Source organism: Myotis myotis, unplaced genomic scaffold (genome assembly GCF_014108235.1).
Source record: "Myotis myotis isolate mMyoMyo1 unplaced genomic scaffold, mMyoMyo1.p scaffold_m19_p_2, whole genome shotgun sequence".
In the NCBI taxonomy this organism is placed as follows: domain Eukaryota; kingdom Metazoa; phylum Chordata; class Mammalia; order Chiroptera; family Vespertilionidae; genus Myotis; species Myotis myotis.
In genome coordinates, this window is record NW_023416324.1 from 22,085,248 (window position 1) to 22,104,523 (window position 19,276).

The following is a 19,276-nucleotide window of genomic DNA, read 5'->3' on the forward strand; positions in this document are numbered from 1 at the left end:
GTGTTTTAATAAATAGACTTCTAAATACACTACACAAAGACTGGGCTTTGAAGGGAAGTGCCTGCTATTTCTTTTAGTGCAGCCGATTGTCAAAGCTGCCTAAAATTCGATCTTTGCCACTGAGAATATTTCACAAAAATGCAGTTCATAGTTAGGAGGGACCTAAAAGTTCAATTAGTTTATCTAACATTGCTTTCACAAATGTGGGGACTCGGCTCAAAGAAGAGACAGTGACTTGCCCTAAACTACACAGCTAATTAGTGTTAGAGTCAGTTCCAGAATTCAGACTTCTTGATTCCAAGTCTTGTGTGCTTTTCTAGGAAACCATGCTGCCTCAACAAAATGGAAATTAGTGTGAAAATATGATTCAATTTGTAAATGTCAGTTTCACACTCAAATATTTCAGAATATACTACTTTGCATACCAGCATCTATTGTTCTCTATTTCATGCATTACATCTTATGTGACCAATAATATTTTAAGTTTAAAAAGGGCAGGTTTAACACCCAACCATTATGACTCCTCTAAAGCAGCGGTCACCAACCAGTGGTCCATGGACTACTGGTGGTCCAGGAGGTCCGAAAGGTTGGTGACCACTGCTCTAAAGGGTTTAAAACTATGTAAGATATATAGTAGGTACTCAATAAATACATGTGATGATAAATAGATACCAACCCCTTAACTGCTTTGCAGTGCCCAAAATTTCAACTTCATTAACAAATAAGATGGATGAATTATTTTTCTTATACTTGTGCTCTGAACTCTAAATCAAGAGCTTATCTATATATATAAAACCCTAATATGCAAATAGACTGAACGGCGGAACAACCAGTTGCTATGACATGTGCTGACCACCTGGGGGTGCGTGGAATATACCAGGTGTCGGCCTCGGCAGGATGGTGGAGCAGATGAGTGGGGGTGCCAGATCAAGGCGGGGCTTCTTTGCTCCGATGTACTGCGGTCCTGCCCAGCACTCGCAGGTGCTGCTGGCGCCGGGTGTCGTCAGCGGGTGTGAGTGGTGGCTACCGGCCCCAATCACCCCTCAGGCCTTCTCTACTTCCCCCTACTCCTGAGGGGCAATCGGGGCCGGCAGCCGCCTGCTTGCACCTGCTGCTGGCACCAGCCCCAATCGCTCCACGCCGTCAGCGTGTGGGAGCGAAGGCAGCGCGAGTGGGGTTGCCCACAGACAGGGGACTGGGGGCCACGGCAGGAGGGGCCAGGCTGGGGTGCGGAGGATGGGCTGAGACCCTCCCCTGTGCCCACCACAACCTCGTGGCCCACAGTTTCTTTCAAGGTGCACAAATTTGTGCATTGGGCCCCTAGTTTGCAATGATAAGAAGAATTTACTAGCTATTTGCTTTAGGTGGGTTTGATGGTATAACGTGCAATGTTCACCATTTCAAACAAAAAGATCTCAAAAGATTTCAGCAACATCCAACTTGATTTAACAAGTACCTTTTCTAGCACTAAAAGATTATGGTTCTCTGGATGGAGATGGGGCTGGGGAAGAACTATCTATCCCTAATGCCTAAGCAATACAGAATTGTTTGTATCCTCTTTGACAGAGCCTTTTTAAAGGAAATCATCAATCCTTTTTCTTTTCTAGGACTTGGAGAACCAAGATGGCGGCATAGGTTAACGCCGGAGTTTGCTGCCTTGAACAACTACTTCAAAAGTGAAACTAAAAAACGGAACGGACATCACCCAGAACCACAGGAACGCTGGCTGAGTGGAAGTCCTACAACTAGGAGGAAAGAGAAACGCATACGGACACTCAGAGGAGGCGCAGTGCTGAAGTCAAATTCTGAGGTGCGGAGTGCGCGGAGCGGGCTGGCGGCGGAGGGCGCGGTTGGCGTTTTCAATCGGGAGGGAGTCGCAGACTCTGAGCTCCAGATACAGGCGAGTCTTTAGGGACCCAGACTCAAACGGGAGAAGCAGGACTGTCTGGCTTCGGTCAGAGCGAGTGCAGCTTTCTCTCCGAGGTTTGCAGCCGGTGCTGGGACTCAGAGAGGCGGAGCCCCTGGAGACAGGACTGAGAGCCGCCATAACTGCTCTCTCCGGCCCACCCTGTTGATCCTGTGCTACCCACCCCGCCCAAGCCCTGCACACAGGCATTTGCCGGATAGCCTCAGGCAAAGGCTAGATTAGCACCTCCCTAGAGGACAGAAGTTCTCTCACTGCAGACACAGCTGATTCTCATAGCCACTTGGCCTGGAGGTCAAACCCTCCCTGGTATTAGCTACAACAATCAAGGTTTAACTATAAGACTGCGCACAAAGACCACTAGGGGGTGCACCAAGGAAGCATAACAAAATGCGGAGACAAAGAAACAGGACAAAATTGTCAATGGAAGATATAGAGTTCAGAACCACACTTTTAAGGTCTCTCAAGAACTGTTTAGAAGCCGCCGATAAACTTAATGAGATCTACAAGAAAACTAATGAGACCCTCGATATTATATTGGGGAACCAACTAGAAATTAAGCATACACGGACTGAAATAACGAATATTATACAGACTCCCAACAGCAGACCAGAGGAGCGCAAGAATCAAGTCAATGATTTGAAATGCGAGGAAGCAAAAAACACCCAACCGGAAAAGCAAAATGAAAAAAGAATCCAAAAATGCGAGGATAGTGTAAGGAGCCTCTGGGACAGCTTCAAGCATACCAACATCAGAATTATAGGGGTGCCAGAAGATGAGAGAGAGCAAGATCTTGAAAACCTATTTGAAGAAATAATGACAGAAAACTTCCCCCACCTGGCGAAAGAAATGGACTTACAGGTCCAAGAAGTGCGGAGAACCCCAAACAAAAGGAATCCAAAGAGGACCACACCAAGACACATCATCATTAAAATGCCAAGAGCAAAAGATAAAGAGAGAATCTTAAAAACAGCAAGAGAAAGAAACTCAGTTACCTACAAGGGAATACCCATATGACTGTCAGCTGATTTCTCAACAGAAACTTTGCAGGCCAGAAGGGAGTGGCAAGAAATATTCAAAGTGATGAATACCAAGAACCTACAACCAAGATTACTTTATCCAGCAAAGCTATCATTCAGAATTGAAGGTCAGATAAAGAGCTTCACAGATAAGGAAAAGCTAAAGGAGTTCATCACCACCAAACCAGGATTATATGAAATGCTTGCTGAAAGGTATCCTTTAAGAAGGGGAAGAGGAAGAAAAAGGTAAAGATACAAATTATGAACAACAAATATGCATCTATCAACAAGTGAATCTAAGAATCAAGTGAATAAATAATCTGATGAACAGAATGAACTGGTGATTATAATAGAATCAGGGACATAGAAAGGGAATGGACTGACTATTCTTGAGGGGGAAAGGGGTGTGGGAGATGCGGGAAGAGACTGGACAAAAATCGTACACCTATGGATGAGGACAGTGGGTGGGGAGTGAGGGCGGAGGGTGGGGCGGGAACTGGGAGGAGGGGAGTTATGGGGGGAAAAAAGAGGAACAAATGTAATAATCTGAACAATAAAGATTTAATTAAAAAAAAAAGGAGAAGAAAAAGGTAAAGATACAAATTATGAACAACAAATACACATCTATCAACAAGTGAATCTAAAAATCAAGTGAATAAATAGTCTGATGAACAGAGTAAACTGGTGAATATAATAGAATCAGGGGCATAGAAAGGGACTGACTATTCTTGGCGCGGGGAAGGGGTGTGGGAGGTGTGGGAACAGACTGGACAGAAATCATACACCTATGGATGAGGACAGTGGGGGGGAGGGTAAGGGTAAAGGGTGGGGTGGGAACCGGGTAAAGGGGAGCTATTGGGGGGAAAAAGAGGAACAACTGTAATAATCTAAACAATAAAGATTTAATTTAAAAAAGGAAAAAAAAAAGACAGATGAAGCAGGAAGGCTACCCTCTAAGACTGTGAACTAGTAAGCTATGAATTTGGAAGGTGAAAACAGTGTCCTATTAATTCTATGACTGATCACGATTGGAAAACTATACTGAACTTCACAACAAGGAAGTTAAGTTAAACTAACTGTCTGGCTTTTTTTCCTCTCTCCTGTTTCAGATACATTTATCTTTTGTAGCACTAAAAACCAAACTGGCCCATGTTTATAAATTTTCACACTAAATTGAGAAAAAGAGGGAGCAAATGTGTCTCAAATGAAGCAAACCTTTCATTTTCAAAAGCCCAAAACAAAATAAAAGAAACATTACTTAGAAAGTGAGACTGTCTAACCAAGGTTTCCCTTTTCTTTTCTCTGCCTTAGGTCATTCTCTGAAAGTATATTTAGTATATCTGTTTGATGTTGGCAGATACAAAAATCATAATGTAAAAATAGTCTTCATTTTTCTTTTTCTTTTTTAAAATATATTTTATTGATTCTCTACAGAGGAAGGGAGAGGGACAGAGAGTCAGAAACATCGATGAGAGAGAAACATCGATCAGCTGCTTCCTGCACACCACCTACTGGGGATGCGCCCGCAGCCAAGGTACATGCCCTTGACCGGAATCGAACCTGGGACCCCTCAGTCTGCAGGCCGACGCTCTATCCACTGAGTCAAACCGGCTAGGGCCATTTTTCTTTAATAATGATTAATTTATGTTCGAATGTTTTTGCTTAAAACACTGGCAAAAATTCTTATAATGGTTGAGTTCTTGAACTTAAGCTCAGGAATATTCCTGCATTTACAATCAACATTTTAAACTTTAAAGTTAAAATACTTTTTAGCCTGGCCAGTATGCTCAGTGGATGACCATCAACCCATGAACCAGGAGGTCATGGTTCAATTCCTGGTAAGGGCACAAGTCCGGGGTTTCAGACTTGATCCCCTGTAGGCACGTTCATGAGGTAGGTGATTGATGATTCTCATTATTGATGTTTTATTTCTCTCTCCCTCTCCCTTCCTCTCTGAAATCAATAAAAACATTTTTAAAAATTTGAAAAACACCCTTTAAATTATTTGAATAACCTATGATTTTTAGATGCTGTAAGTTGTAAGATAAGGCATGTGTTTTTGTGAAAAAAAGCAATGAAGCTCTGAGATCAAATGTGCCTTTATCACTTTTAAAAAATATATATTTTTATTGATTTCACAGAGGAAGGGAGAAGAAGAGAGAGATAGAAACATCAATGATGAAAGAGAATCATCGATCAGCTGCCTCCTGCACAACCCCCACTGGGGATCGATCCCACAACCTGGGCATGTGCCCTTGACCAGAATTGAACCTGGGACCCTTCAGACTGCAGGCTGACGCTCTATCCATTGAGCCAAACCAGCTAGGCCCTTTATCACTTTATATTTATGTTACCTACGGTAGTCACCTGGCCTTGGAGCCTTGAGTGCCCACCTGAATGTAAGAGATAATACTGCTTGCCTTATAGCTGTGAAAAATGAAAAGTGCTCTCTGTGTTAAAGTTCCTGGAAGATGGCCTATTAAGTAGTAAGTGACTAACAAATGTTAACTGAATCTGAATTATAGGAGCAAAAATAAATAAATAAATATTGTATATATTTCAATTTTTAGCAAAACTGTATTTTAGAGTTCCCCTTCAGTAATTCCAAAATTTCTGTAAATTTTACTTCTCTAAAGCCATGACTAACCCCAAGTTTGAACGTTCTCCTATTAAAGTTGTAATCTTATTGTAATTAGAAGTTTAGAAATTTAATGAGTTGAAATGCAACATGGCACAGATGCCTTATTATACCAACTAGTTAACACAGTATTTGTTTTCTACATTAATTTTACTTGCTAATCAAAAATACTGTTTTCTCCAAATAACATCAAAATAAAATTGCTGATTGTGCAATGGCAAAACCAACAACACGATGTCTGCAACAAGGCCACTTGAATTCTTCTTTTTAATGAGCTGACAGTTTCCAGGGAAAATTTAAGATTCCATATACCTTTAAGGCAGTTCTCAAAAATTCAAGTGCAGAAGATATGCTTTCTACACAAGGCATATATTAAGTTATACATCCTAAACATGCCCATGAGTATTTATTTATGTTGAACATCAGCGCTGACACATCTCCCTGAGTTAATAAATAAATCTGCTGCCCTAGCTAGTTGGCTCAATTGGTTAGAGCAGCGGTCACCAACTGGTGGTCCGTGAGGTCTGAAAGATTGGTGACCGCTGGGTTAAAGCATGGTCTCAGGCACCAAAAAGGTTGCGGGTTCAATTCCTGGGCAGGACACATACCTAAGTTGCGGGTTCAGTCCCTGTTGGGGCACATAAGGGGAAACAACCGATCAATATTTCTCTCTTCCTTCCTCTCTCTCTAAAAGCAATAAAAACATACCCTCAGGTGAGGATAAAAATAAGCAGACAAGTAAATAAATCCACTGGGGAAAAAAAGACTATATATGATTGTATATGTTTCAGATGTCCATAGCAACTAGATGAATATTATTAAGGAAATTTTGGGGAGAAGACTATTTAGGGCCCCCTCTATTAGAACACAGTGCTCCCCATCAGCAACCTAGGTTCAACACAAGTTACTCCTGCTTCTTCGATGGATGGAAGTTCCTCGTTGGTCTCCCTGCTTCTTTCCCCAAAAGCTCTACCAAAGAGAGGCAAATGGTCTAACTAAATTTCATTTGATGTGAACCCCTTCACAGCCAACAAGTTTCCAGAGAGCCCCACTACTTTTAGCATAAAGCTTTATCTTTTTTGTTAATCCTCACCCAGGCATTTCTATTGCATTGATTCTATTTTAGAGAGAATGGAAGGGAGAGGGAGAGACAAAAAAAGAGAAACACCGATCTTACATTGATTGGTTGCCTCCTGCATGCAACCCAACCCGGCCAAGGATTGTGCCTGCAACTGAGGTACGGACCATGAACTGAAATAGAACCTACGAACCTTCAGTCCATGGGCCAACGCTCTAACCACTGAGCAACTGGCCAGGGTTAGCATAAAGCTTTTTCATTGAAGTTTTCATAACGTGGACGACCTCTCTAGTTTCAATCTCTTACCATTCCCCTAAAAACCTCAGCTGCATTTAACAAACTACTTTATTTTGGATGTTAGCTATGTAATAAAAACTATATAAAGACATTTATTTATGCCTGTTATTCAATCAGTAGAGTCCTGATTTGTATATAGTACCCTGCCAGTTAAAACAGATTAAAAATTAGGAGTCTCAGAGAAGAACTATTTGACCCTGCCCCAAACATCATTAGAAAACCACTGTGCCTAACCCTAACACATTCTCTTATACACCTCCTTGGTCTATGCTTTCAGTTTTCCCTTTTGTTTCATCTTTGCCTTACTGACAGCTGGTCCTTCAAGGTTCAGGTTAGACTCTGTTCTCAGAGCACCTATCCATCTGTATGGCTATTATAGCAGTTGTCACTCTGCAATAACTGTTTATTTCTCTACTTCCCCATCCTGAAGGCTCACACTGAGCTTTGCACCTCTGCTTCCTATAGCCCTAAGGACAATGCAGGCTGTAGATTTGCTGAATGAATGAATGAATGAATGAATATCAGCACCGATGGAACTTCTCAATTATAGGGAATGGCACACATTAGGATGAGAAAGGGAAATGTGAAATTCTGGCAAGTTATTTTAGTTTAGAAAGAATCACAGATAATTACTATTCCCTCTCCCTTTTCTTTCTGGTCTAGCTAATCCTATTTGCTTTACCATCTATACTCAAAAATAAAGGTAAATCTAAACTTATTTTTAAGTTTTAACTTTCTTTTTTTAAATTTAATTATTTTTATGTTATTGAATTTTTTATAGAGACACTGGCTAATAAAACCATACAGGTTTCAAGTGTACAACTCAATAAAACATCATCTGCACACTGTATCATGTGCTTACCACCCAATGTCAAGTCTCTTTCCTTTTTTTCCCCCCCAAAACATTTCTTATTGATTTTAGAGAGGAAAGAAGAGGGGGGAGAGAGATAGAAACATCAATGATGAGAGAGAACCACTGAATGGCCACCTCCCGCACACCCTCCACTGGGGATCGAGCCCGCAACCCAGGCATGTGCCTCTGACCGGAATCAAACCCGCGACCCTTCAGTCTGCAGACCAATGCTCTATCCACCGAGCCAAACCAGCTAGGGAAAGTCTCTTTCCATCCCCATTTATCCTCCCTTTGTCCACTTCTACCTCTTCCCACCCTCCTTTCCCTCTGGCTATCATTATACTGTAGTCCGTGTCTATGTGTCATACATGTATATTTTTTGGTTAATTCCTTTACCTTTTTTCACCCAGCCCCTAAATCTCCCACCCCTCTAACAGCTGCCAGTGTGTTCTATGTAACTATGCTTCTGTTTCTATTTTGTTTATTTTGTTGATTAGATTCCTTATATAAGTAAGATCCTAAGGTATGTCTTTAACTCGCTTCTTTCACTTAGCATAATTTCCACATCCATCCATGCTGCCACTAAAAGTTAAGATTTTCTTTTTTTTTATAGCTAAGTAGTACTCCATGAACTTACTTTATTCATTTTTAACTTTTTCAAAAAATATGTTGTGCTTTCATGCCCTTTAACCCTTCCTTTTTATTTTCTTAAACTTTTTAAATGAAATAATACATACATATAAAAATGCATAAAATATACATATACAGTTTAAGGAATAAAGTGAATATGCATGTAACTACTTCCCAGGTCAAGAAACAAAACAGTCAACTCTTTCCCCATCAAAGACCCCACTGTCTTCCATTTTAGATACTTATTTTTTAGGAGAGAATAAAGAAAATCTCACAGAGTTTTTGGAATCAGCCCCATGGTTCTGGGCCAGGGCAGATAAAGAGGCACCAAGATGCCAGGGTATATGTATATTTGTATCTGTGAGTGTGTAAGGGCATGCCCACACAGGCCAGGATACTGGTTTAAAGCAATCTTAAAAGTTCGTGTAGCCCTAACCAGTTTGGCTCAGTGGATGGAGCGTCGGCCTGCGGGCTCAAGGGTCCCAGGTTCGATTCCGGTCAAGGGCATGTACCTTGGTTGTGGGCACATCTCCAGTGGGGAGTGTGCAGGAGGCAGTTGATCGATGTTTCTCCCTTATCGATGTTTTTAACTCTCTATCCCTCTCTCCCTTCCTCTCTGTAAAAAATCAATAAAATATATTAAAAAAAAAAAAGTTCATGTAAACTGGAACTTCCAATGGCAAACATTTAAAAACTACAAGCATGTTACCTGGCCAGGTGGCTCAGCTGGTTAAGAGTGTCATCCCGTATACTGAAAGGTTTCAGGATGATTCCCAGTTAGGGCACAAACCTAACCCAGTCAGGGCACATATGGGAGGCAATCGATAGATGTTTCTCTCTCTCACACTGATGTTTCTCTCTCTTCCTCTCTCTCTAAAAATCAATAAGAACATATCCTTGGGTGATGAATGAATGAATAAAATACCAGTTATGTTTTTACTAAGCAGACTCAGTACTTTGCTGCTCCTGGCTTAACCCATACCATGATAGGAAATCATATAATTTTCAAGACACAAGTTTCAAAAGAATACAAATTTAGACCAATTACCTATATTGCTCTACCTCCACTGTGGGTAGGAAAGATGCTTTAAGTGGATACTTGGCATTATGGGGTTGCATAATCCCAGCCACCCAATAGCATCATTCCATTCAACCAGAACAGGGGTTCTCTCTGCTCACAGCAGGCATCCAACAGGGTAGCACATATATGCTCTCTGAGCGAGAAAGCAACACCTTCTCACATATAACCCCCTGGAGAGAGATGGGGAAAGGGAGGGGGAGGACTTTACACCTGCAAACTCCTAACTCTATCAGCACTAGGGCTGGGAAAAACAGCACATATTTTTTAAAAAGAAGGAAATAAAAGGTTTCCTGATAAAGCCAGTAACTTTCAAAGAAGAATCTTCTTAAGCCATTTTTTCTTAGGAGAGAGACAAGTAAGTATAATGATTCAACATGTAAGTCTTTATCTTCCTAAATATCTTATGTCAAGCCCTAATGACAGTATAAGCAAACTGCTTAAAAGGGCAGCTATCAGAATTCTTATTCTTCTTGGTAGAAAAACACTGTAAGCATAAAGTACTGTCATATTAATTAAGGCATCTCAATTTCTTTCTTTTTTTAAAAAAATATATTTTATTGATTTTTTACAGAGAGGAAGGGAGAGAGATAGTTAGAAACATCGATGAGAGAGAAACATCGATCAGCTGCCTCCTGCCCACCCCCTACTGGGGATGTGCCTGCAACCCAGGTACATGCCCTTGACCGGAATCGAACCGGGGACCTTTCAGTCCGCAGGCCGACGCTCTGCCACTGAGCCAAACTGGTTTCGGCAAGGCATCTCAATTTCAAGGCACATTTGTCCCTGGGCCTTTGGATAATAGAACAGTATCTCCAATGGGGCAGAGATGACCTACCACCAATCCTAAGAGACTCCTGTGAGATATGACCTGGGATGCACAAGTGTTTTGCAATATCACTGAATACCCACCTAAACATCGCCATATGTTTTCAGTTTTTACTTTATGTCCTATTAGGGCTACGAGACAAAAATAATTAACAGACATATAACTTTTGGCCCATTGCGAAAATACTAACTGCAGTCTCAGGGAAAAGAAAATTGCTCTCCAGGACTAATAGAATTGCTATTTGTACTAAATTCCATGAGTTTTATGATGAGCATCTTGATTTTCTTTTTTCAATTTCCCCATCACCAAAAGTAAGCCAGCTCTGTCTGTCAAGATGCCCAGGCTATGTGGCAGCAGTGTCAAAGGCTGCCATTTGCTTCAAGGCACTGCCATCTGCGGCAGCACAACATTTTGTCTCCGGAAAATAAACACATCTGCCTTTGCCAGTGTCCTCCCACTGTGCAGCCCATCTGGAGCAGGTGAGCTGGAAGGCAAGCTTGGGCATGGGTGAGACAGGGGTGAGTAGGGGAGATAAGGCCTCAAGGGAGATGGCACATGGAGGAAGAAGGCAGTGCTGTGTCATGTCACATCCTGCTAACCACATTTGCCAAACAGCATGTGAAATTAGCCTTGTTAGTGACATTTTAATCACATGTAACAAAAGCTGGTCGTATTTAGGGGACAAGACCTAAAAAGTCAAGTTTCACCTGGGCCATCTGTTCTTAAGGTCACATGACCTCACTATACCAATATAAACAGATGATGTCTTTGTGCCAGCCACCAAAGGCAAGAGGACAATAACGCTAGTGGTCAGATAGAAGGTTCAAAACAATAGGATTCTTCCAGGATAGGAGCACACTATACATGCCTATTAACTAGACCAAACACACTTAAATTCAGGCTAGAGTCCTGGGACAAGTCATGGTCACTTCTGGAAATAAATTATTCCTGAAATTCTTTCCTACACATTCTTTCCCTTTCACTGAAAAGCAAAACAAAACAAATTCAAGTCTAATTATGGTCTTGACAGCAGATCTTTAAATCATACTATTTGGAGGGGCAGAAGAAACCATAAAAAATTATCCAATCAAATTATTTCTTTCTCCTAAGATGTTCCACTAGTTTGCAGGAGAGCTAGTGCTAACCTCCTGGAGCAGGGCTCTTTCAGCTATAGCACGAGTTTTTAACCTTTGATGGGAAGGGGCTAGTGAAGCCACTTTTTCAAATAAAATTATGAACGGAATTCTAATACATAAAATAGATACAAGTTGAGTTGATCTATATGAAGCAGAACTGAAGTTTTGCTACACTGGCCTTCCTTGGTGAGATTCCTGAGGCAGCTTCATTGAATAAAATTTAAAAACCACTATACGAGGCTGGATATGTTTTCCAACTTACTATTTCTATTGTTTACTTACTAATCATTTACTAGTCTAGCCCTATAAAAAGACAAATTACTAAAGGCTCCCCTAGCACTTCAGAAAAAGTGCTATGAAAATACTTTGGCCAGTGAGTAGCAGAAGGAAAGCCCTGAAGATTACACACAATGTAGGCCAGCATTCTGCTCTAAGCCAGCAATTTTCAACCAGTGTGCCCCAAGTGGCACACTGCGTGCCGAAAGAAGTTGTACAGCATGCACTAACTAGCTATTTTGTCAGAGGCACTGACATCTTTTCCCTTAGGCTGTCAAATTAAAGAATGACAACAATCAGCACAATAATAACCACTCAGTGTGAAAGAATCAAAAGTATACCTATTTTTATCCTATCAGCAAAAAATGTATTTTTTTGGTGTGCCGCAAAATTTCAATAATTAGTTTATGCATGCCATAAGATGAAAAAGGTTGAAAATTGCTGCTCTAAGCCTTGCCACAAACATGACATTCTCCAAGGATATTAGATTTCATTGGTTCATATCTCAGTCTCCACATATGTTAAAATAGAGATCTGGGTAGATAATAACAGAAAAATGTTAAGGCATTAAGATGAGCTATACCAAATGTGCCACATAATTCATTTTAAGCAACAAATGGCCCCATTGCTTATCACTCTCCTGTTTATAGCCAAATAATCAAATAATAAGGAGAATTTAAACAAGCCTCGTGTGAACTATCCCTAAAAGTCATCACAAAATTCTCAAAATAATCCTATTAAAAACCCAAACAGCAGTTCTTAAATGATGGAGTCACTTATTAAATATCTACTATTTTTCCAAGGAGGCATCATTCACTCATTCCAAGTATATTTTATTAAACCAACTAGAGGCCCAGTGCGCAATTGAAATTGCGCAAGTAGGAGCCCTGCCTCCCGCCATGCGAGGAAGCACCCCACGGGCTGCTGCGGGAGTCAGGCCTGACTGGCCCCAAGGGCAGCCAGGACCTGCGCCTGACTTCCGCCTTAGGCACCCCCTGGCCTCCTACCTGAGTCCGCTCTGGGCCGCTGGAGCCGCTGCGCCAGCTCAGGCAGGCCCTCCTGTGTCGGTCTCCTCCGCTCCAGGCCTCACCTGTTCGTGCAACCTCCTCCTGTCTGGTTGTGACCCATTACGGCGTCCTGGCCTAATTTGCATAGTCTCGCCTCTCTCTCTCCTCTCTCTCCTCTCTCCCCTCTCTCCCCTCTCTCCCCTCTCTCCTCTCTCTCTCTCTCTCTATATATATATGGTTAATTCTCAGTTCTCCTAATTTGCCACACTTGATCACCCCTTCCTTCTTAACAGATGAAAAAAGTGAAACTCAGCAAACATAATTATTCAAGATCATACAAATAGTATGAATCAGAGAAGAGACTGGAATCTGGCATATTTGCCTTTAAAACCTATGCTCAAAAAAGCCTCATAAATATTCAAAATTGGGGAGTCAAACCCATAGCAAAAGCCTAATTAGCGCTTTTTCCTGCTCTTTAGGATCTAACCAGGAACAGACCTACTTAAATGTACACATGCATTTAAATAAAAACTAAACTGAAGACTCTTTATATTTCCCTGAATCTGTGTTTTTTATCTCTTCCTGCTAATCTCAGATCTTTAATTCTTTCATGAAGTAACATCCATTCATTAAAAACAGGTTAATAAAATTCCCTTCCAGTGTATGAATGCACAATAAAACTTTCAGTGGTATATGGGAACCTAATTGGATGACATTTATTTGGAAAATTTATTGAATACCTACAATGGGTACATATCTATACCTTATCCACATAATCCTATATGGAGAGCTTGGCATTTTAATAGAACTGAACATTTTATGTTTTCCCAAATGCACAAACATTAGTTCAATAACTAATATAGAAGAGAGTATAAAATAGTATTTGAACTTAGAATCTTACCTTTCAGTCTTTTGTGCCTTGATATATCTGGATACATAAGAGAAATATTTAACCTCTTTACTAACCAGCCTTAGTATTCTTGTAAGTAAAATGAGAATTATACTCATTTTACGGTGTCATAATAAACATTACATAAGATCACAAATATAACTACTTAGAATAGCACTGTCCAAGAGAATGATGATAAAAATGCTCTCTATCTTCAATGTCTAACATGGTAGCCGTTAGCCACATATGGTTATTGCGTACTTGAAAAGTGGCTAATGTAACTGAGGGACAAATACTTTTTTATAGAAACAAAAGTTTACCTCATTCAAAATTCAGGAGAGCCTCACCCAGGAAGTAAATTTTAAATATTATTTAACTTTAATTGTTTTAAATATAAATAACCACATATGACTACACTGGACTGAGTAGATCTAAAACAAAGTCTAGCACATAATAGATTATCAATGTTGGTTTATTTCTATTTTCTCTAAATATATTTTAGAGAAATAAAATATTTCAGCAACAAAAAAGCAAGTGATTAATTAGATGTATATGCTATACACTATGCTAACAGCTTTGCATGATTATCCCACTTAATATTTATTTTTTAAAAAATATATTTTTATTGATTCAGAGAGGAAGGAAGAGGGAGAGATAGAAACATCAATGATGAGAGAGAATCATTGATTGGCTGCCTCGTGCACGCCCCCCACTGGGGATTGAGCCCGCAACCCGGGCATGTGCCCTTGACTGGAATCGAACCTGGGACCCTTCAGTCTGCAGGCCGATGCTCTATCCACCAAGCCAAACCAGCTAGGGCCCCACTTAATATTTATAATAATTCTATGAAGTAATGCTATTATTTTGTAAGTAGGAAAATTAAGCTTGGCATTGGTCCAAGGACACACAGCCAGCAAGTCAGTGAGCACACATTTAATCCCAGGCAGTCTAATTCTAGAGACTATACTTAACTACCATGCTAACTGCCTTCCTCTTAAGGAACCAGTTTATACAAGATTATGTACTCTATGATAAATAAATGTCCTCCCATAGGAAACACACACATGACTAACTGGAAATCTAACAATTTCAGCTATAGAGGCAAAGTTATGAATGTTAAATAAATCTCATGTCCTAACTGGTGTGACTGTGTAAATGTTCCAAATCTAATGACCTTGCACTTATCAGGAAGACTGAAAATTATCATTGCCTTTCTCCCCAGAATAAAATTACTAAACCATCCTTTATAATAAAGAGGTAATGTGCAAATTGACCCTCATTCCATCACTCCGTCACAAGATGGCTGTGCCCACAGCAGAGGCAGGGTTCCCATAATCAGCTGTAATGAGCCATCAGCAGGAACCGGAGGCTGTGTGGCGCCAGGCCAGGGCGCGGGACCTGAGGCTGCCTGCACCAGGCCGGAGGACCTAAAGGGGAGTGGGGCCGGCTGGGTCTGGATCTCGCCCAATGGGGGTGGGGCCGGCTGGGTCTGGGTCTTGTGCAATTTCGAGGTACATGCAGGTAGGTGGGGACTTGACTCTGGGTCCCGTGGTGCACCCCAGATCTGACAGGAGGAAGATTTTCATATACATTTTACTAATTTTCTTTCATCACTGACACTTCTATTCTAGAGAAAGGGCAAATAACAATATTAAAATATTTCCTCTAATTAATTCCCTTTTAATGTACACAAATTTTGTGCACCAGGCGACTAGTAAATTCATATTTTAGAATAACCTATTTTGATATAGTGTGGGGGAGCAGGGATTGGACCTAGAAACGCAAGGCAGAGGTAGTCAATATTTACTAGAGCCCTATGTCACTGTCTATACAGAATATTTGTTTGTTAAGACATCAAACATTTCTGCTAGGAGATTAACTGGATTCATTACATTTGCATGAAGCACATCGCCACTCTTATCTTAATTCTAAAAGAAGCTTAATTCACTTAATGTGCAGATTTATGAAAAAGTATTTATTGTGCCCAAAGCTGGAATTCTTATTCCAGTTCTGCCTGACAAGTCAAAGGAATATTTTACACAGAAACCCACAGCATACCCTAATGAATTTTATAGGAACTTCTGGGTAGCCAAAGAAATCAGATCTGACCCATTTTCCTTTCTCATGAAGGAATGACTAAGAAAAGGCCATTGACCTTTCACCCAGATAAAACAAAGTATATAAAATTGTCTCCTCCTCCCAACCCATCATGTCTCTGGCTTCTCTTTAAACTTTATGATCCTTCATATTGCACAAATCCCTCAATCCAGTATTATTAGGCACTAGAAAATAAACTGGTTTATAGATAATAAGTTAACTTAAACTGGTTTAAGTTAATAAGTTAACTTAAAAAAAAATAACATGTGTACTTGTTTAGATGTCTGTCATAACTCAGCTTAAGCAAGTGCAGATAACTGAAACCGTTAATAAAAAATATGAACAGCACCAATTTTTTAGAAACACTACTGAAAAACCAAGGAGCTGATTAAGGCAGAACAGTCAAGTAATTATGGCACCATTAGTGTAGCTTTGCCAACACTATGTGACTTGGAGCTAGTCCCTTTGCCACTTTGTACCTTCCATTCCGTATCAGTGACAGAGAATTAACCACTATGTATCTCAGTGGAATATTGAGCAGATTAAATTATTAAGCAAAATGCTTTGGGCAAAAGTCATATGAATGCTAAATATTATGATTTACAAGCATTCATTTTCCTAACATTCCTGTGGGGTTAGGAAGTTATCTAGATTTCATAGCTGAGAAAATAGGCACAGGGGGTAAGGTCACATGGTAAGGCTCCATTCACTTAGTCCCTGTGGGAAGGAAATAACACACACCTTTAGCAATCATATGAACTTTCCTGGCACAGCCTGCACAAACTTTAATGCATTCAATCCCTAACTTAATGCTGCATCTTTTTTTTTTTAAAAAATATATATTTTATTGATTTTTTACAGAGAGGAAGGGAGAGAGATAGAGAGTCAGAAACATCGATGAGAGAGAAACATCGATCAGCTGCCTCCTGCACATCTCCCACCGGGGATGTGCCCGCAACCCAGGTACATGCCCTTGACCGGAATCGAACCTGGGACCTTTCAGTCCGCAGGCCGACGCTCTATCCACTGAGCCAAACCGGTTTCGGCAATGCTGCATCTTTTAACATGCTATCGATGGAACAAAGATAACTATGCGATAGCAACAAGGCCACAATGAGCGAGGAGAAATAATTCTGTGTGCTTTGGCAAGAACAGTCATAGAAAGACACAGACAACCTCAAGATAAAATTTCCATTATTATTTTCAAGATTTCATCTCCACTAACATGTGGGGATCTTCAACCACAGGAATTAAGCAACATGGTTTGCTATAAAAATAGTTTGAAAATTTTAAGCCCAGTCCATGTGGCTCAATGAATTGGACATTGTCCCATACATCAAGAGGTTGCTGGTTCAATTCCTGGCCAGGGCACAAGCCCAGGGTGTGCCTGGGTTTTGGGCTCGATCCCCAGTAGAGCGCATGTAGGAGGCAGCCAAATGATGCTTCTCTCTTTCTAAAGTCCATAAAACCGTATTTTACAAAAAGAGAAGAATTTTAAAAAGCTATCACAGGACTTCATGTCAGTGTGCACCATCCAAATTCTCTGGGCTATATTTGCTCTCTAGGCTTTAATTAGCAACCACATAGAAAGAGAAAACAAATCTAAAAAGACTAAATAATGAATGAGTAGCAATGGGAAGGGCTTAGGAAAGCCAAAAAATGGCAAAAGTACTACTCATATATAATGGAATATAAAAGAAGCACAGATTTTTCTGCTCTTATCCCAGGCTGCCTGCTATATTGCTTACCCGACTCCGAAGACAGTCAGCCAGGTTTCGGCGTGTGAAATTAGCTGCTGCTGTGGGAGACAATTCATAACCTGGTACAAGGGATAAAGAGTCATACTTATAGTAAAGCAGAAGGAATAACAGTACCCCAAATCATTCCACTACTCCTTTTCTTATAGTCTATCACCCTTTGTACACTCGAGAATATATAAAGTACACAGAATAAGGAGTACAATCTTACTTCTTGTCCCTTTCCCCATCTAACAGTTGTGAAATAGCTGATTAGTGCTGACAGTAATTCTTGGATACAAAACAGAACCAAGGTGACATTTAACTATTCTATGTGAGATCAAATTAACAGCCTTGCTTAAGCTATTTATTTATCAACAGACTGTGGTTTCCTCTGTAGAAGGAAAAAAAATACAAATACATAGGTGTTGAAAAAAAACAGGAAAGAGGTCTTGAGATGCCAAATTTTTTGTTGTTGTTAAAAAAATATCCTCATTGGAGGATATTTTTCCATTGATTTTTAGAGAGTAGAAGAAAAGGGGAGAGACAGAGAGAGAGAGAAACATCAATGTGAGAGAGACACATCGATTGGTTGTTTCCCACATGCTCTATAACCAGGGCAGGGGATCGAGCCTGCAACTGAAGTGCCCTTGACTGGAATCAAACCCAGGACCCTTCAGTCTGGAGGCCAATGCTCTACCCACTGAACCAAACCAGCTAGGCAGCTCAGTGGATAAAGCATCTACCCTCAGACTGAAGGGTCCTGGGTTCGATTCCAGCATGTGATTAGATTATTCCCCACAACATTTTAAACAACAATGTCATATCAGGAAGATTTAGATTAAAATTTTAACAAATATTTACTGAACAGTTATGTTTCAGGGTCTATGCTAGGAGCTTTCACATATATTAATAAATTTCATCCTCACAAATCTACTAGTTCATATTAAATCATAATGGAAGCAACTCTGGACAAGCAGGAATACTTTCCAATTCTCCACCAAATCTCCTAAATACAATTAAGGATTTGACAAATATCTTAAAGGCAGAAAAGTCTCATGCGCATATAGATTTTTCTCTTTCCCTTATTTTAGCTCAGTTCTTAAACTTAAATATGGATAAGAATTACTATGTAAGGTGACATACACAAAACTATGCTTGATAGGTAATTTAAGGGTTTAAAGAGTTTAAATTTTAACCACAAGTGATTTTTGTATTATTCAGACTTCAGATCTTAAACCTATGTAACAAACAACTCTCTCAATTCTTGTTTACTGTTCCTCCCTCTCCCAGGATAGACAGTTAAGTACTGTTGTAACTACTGTAGTTCAGAAACATTATTGGCATCCTTCACCTGCCATGTAGGCATAAAGTAGAACCACTAAAAATTAATTCTTAAAAGATTCTACTTGCTTAAACCTAAGTACACATGCTTTAGGTTCCTGACTAGTGGGGACTGAGCCTTATTCATCTTTGAATTCTCTGTGGTACCAGGCAGAATGCTTAACATAGATGAGGCCCTCAAAAATATTTATGAATTGAATACATGATGCTAAATTTGCTGCCTAAAAAACTACACGAATGGATATCTAGTCATACAATTATAGTGAAATTAAGTCCCTTCACAGCTCCACATTATACCAGTGCTGTGTATAAAGTGTTATTCAACTGTGAAGCAACTGGAAGTAAGGTTCTTTCTGCTAAAGTGTCACTATAAATGTTCCTGGATCAAAGGACTAGTGGCTAATACTATTTGATAGGGGGGCTTTCCCAGTGGATAAGTTTATAA

General features: G+C 40.2%; 1 protein-coding gene across 3 annotated transcripts in view; it reads right to left on the reverse strand.

Moving 5' to 3' along the window:
* Window positions 1-19,276, reverse strand: part of PSMB2 (proteasome 20S subunit beta 2) — a 35,814-nt gene that overhangs the window by 9,846 nt on the left and 6,692 nt on the right. Inside the window, exon 3 of one of the 3 annotated variants that reach the window (XM_036349054.1) lies at window positions 17,500-17,570. The exons of the other annotated variants lie outside the window; for them this stretch is intronic. Coding sequence (XP_036204947.1) covers window positions 17,500-17,570 — 71 coding nt within the window. The remainder of the gene's footprint in view (window positions 1-17,499; window positions 17,571-19,276) is intronic. 3 annotated transcript variants of the gene reach the window in all.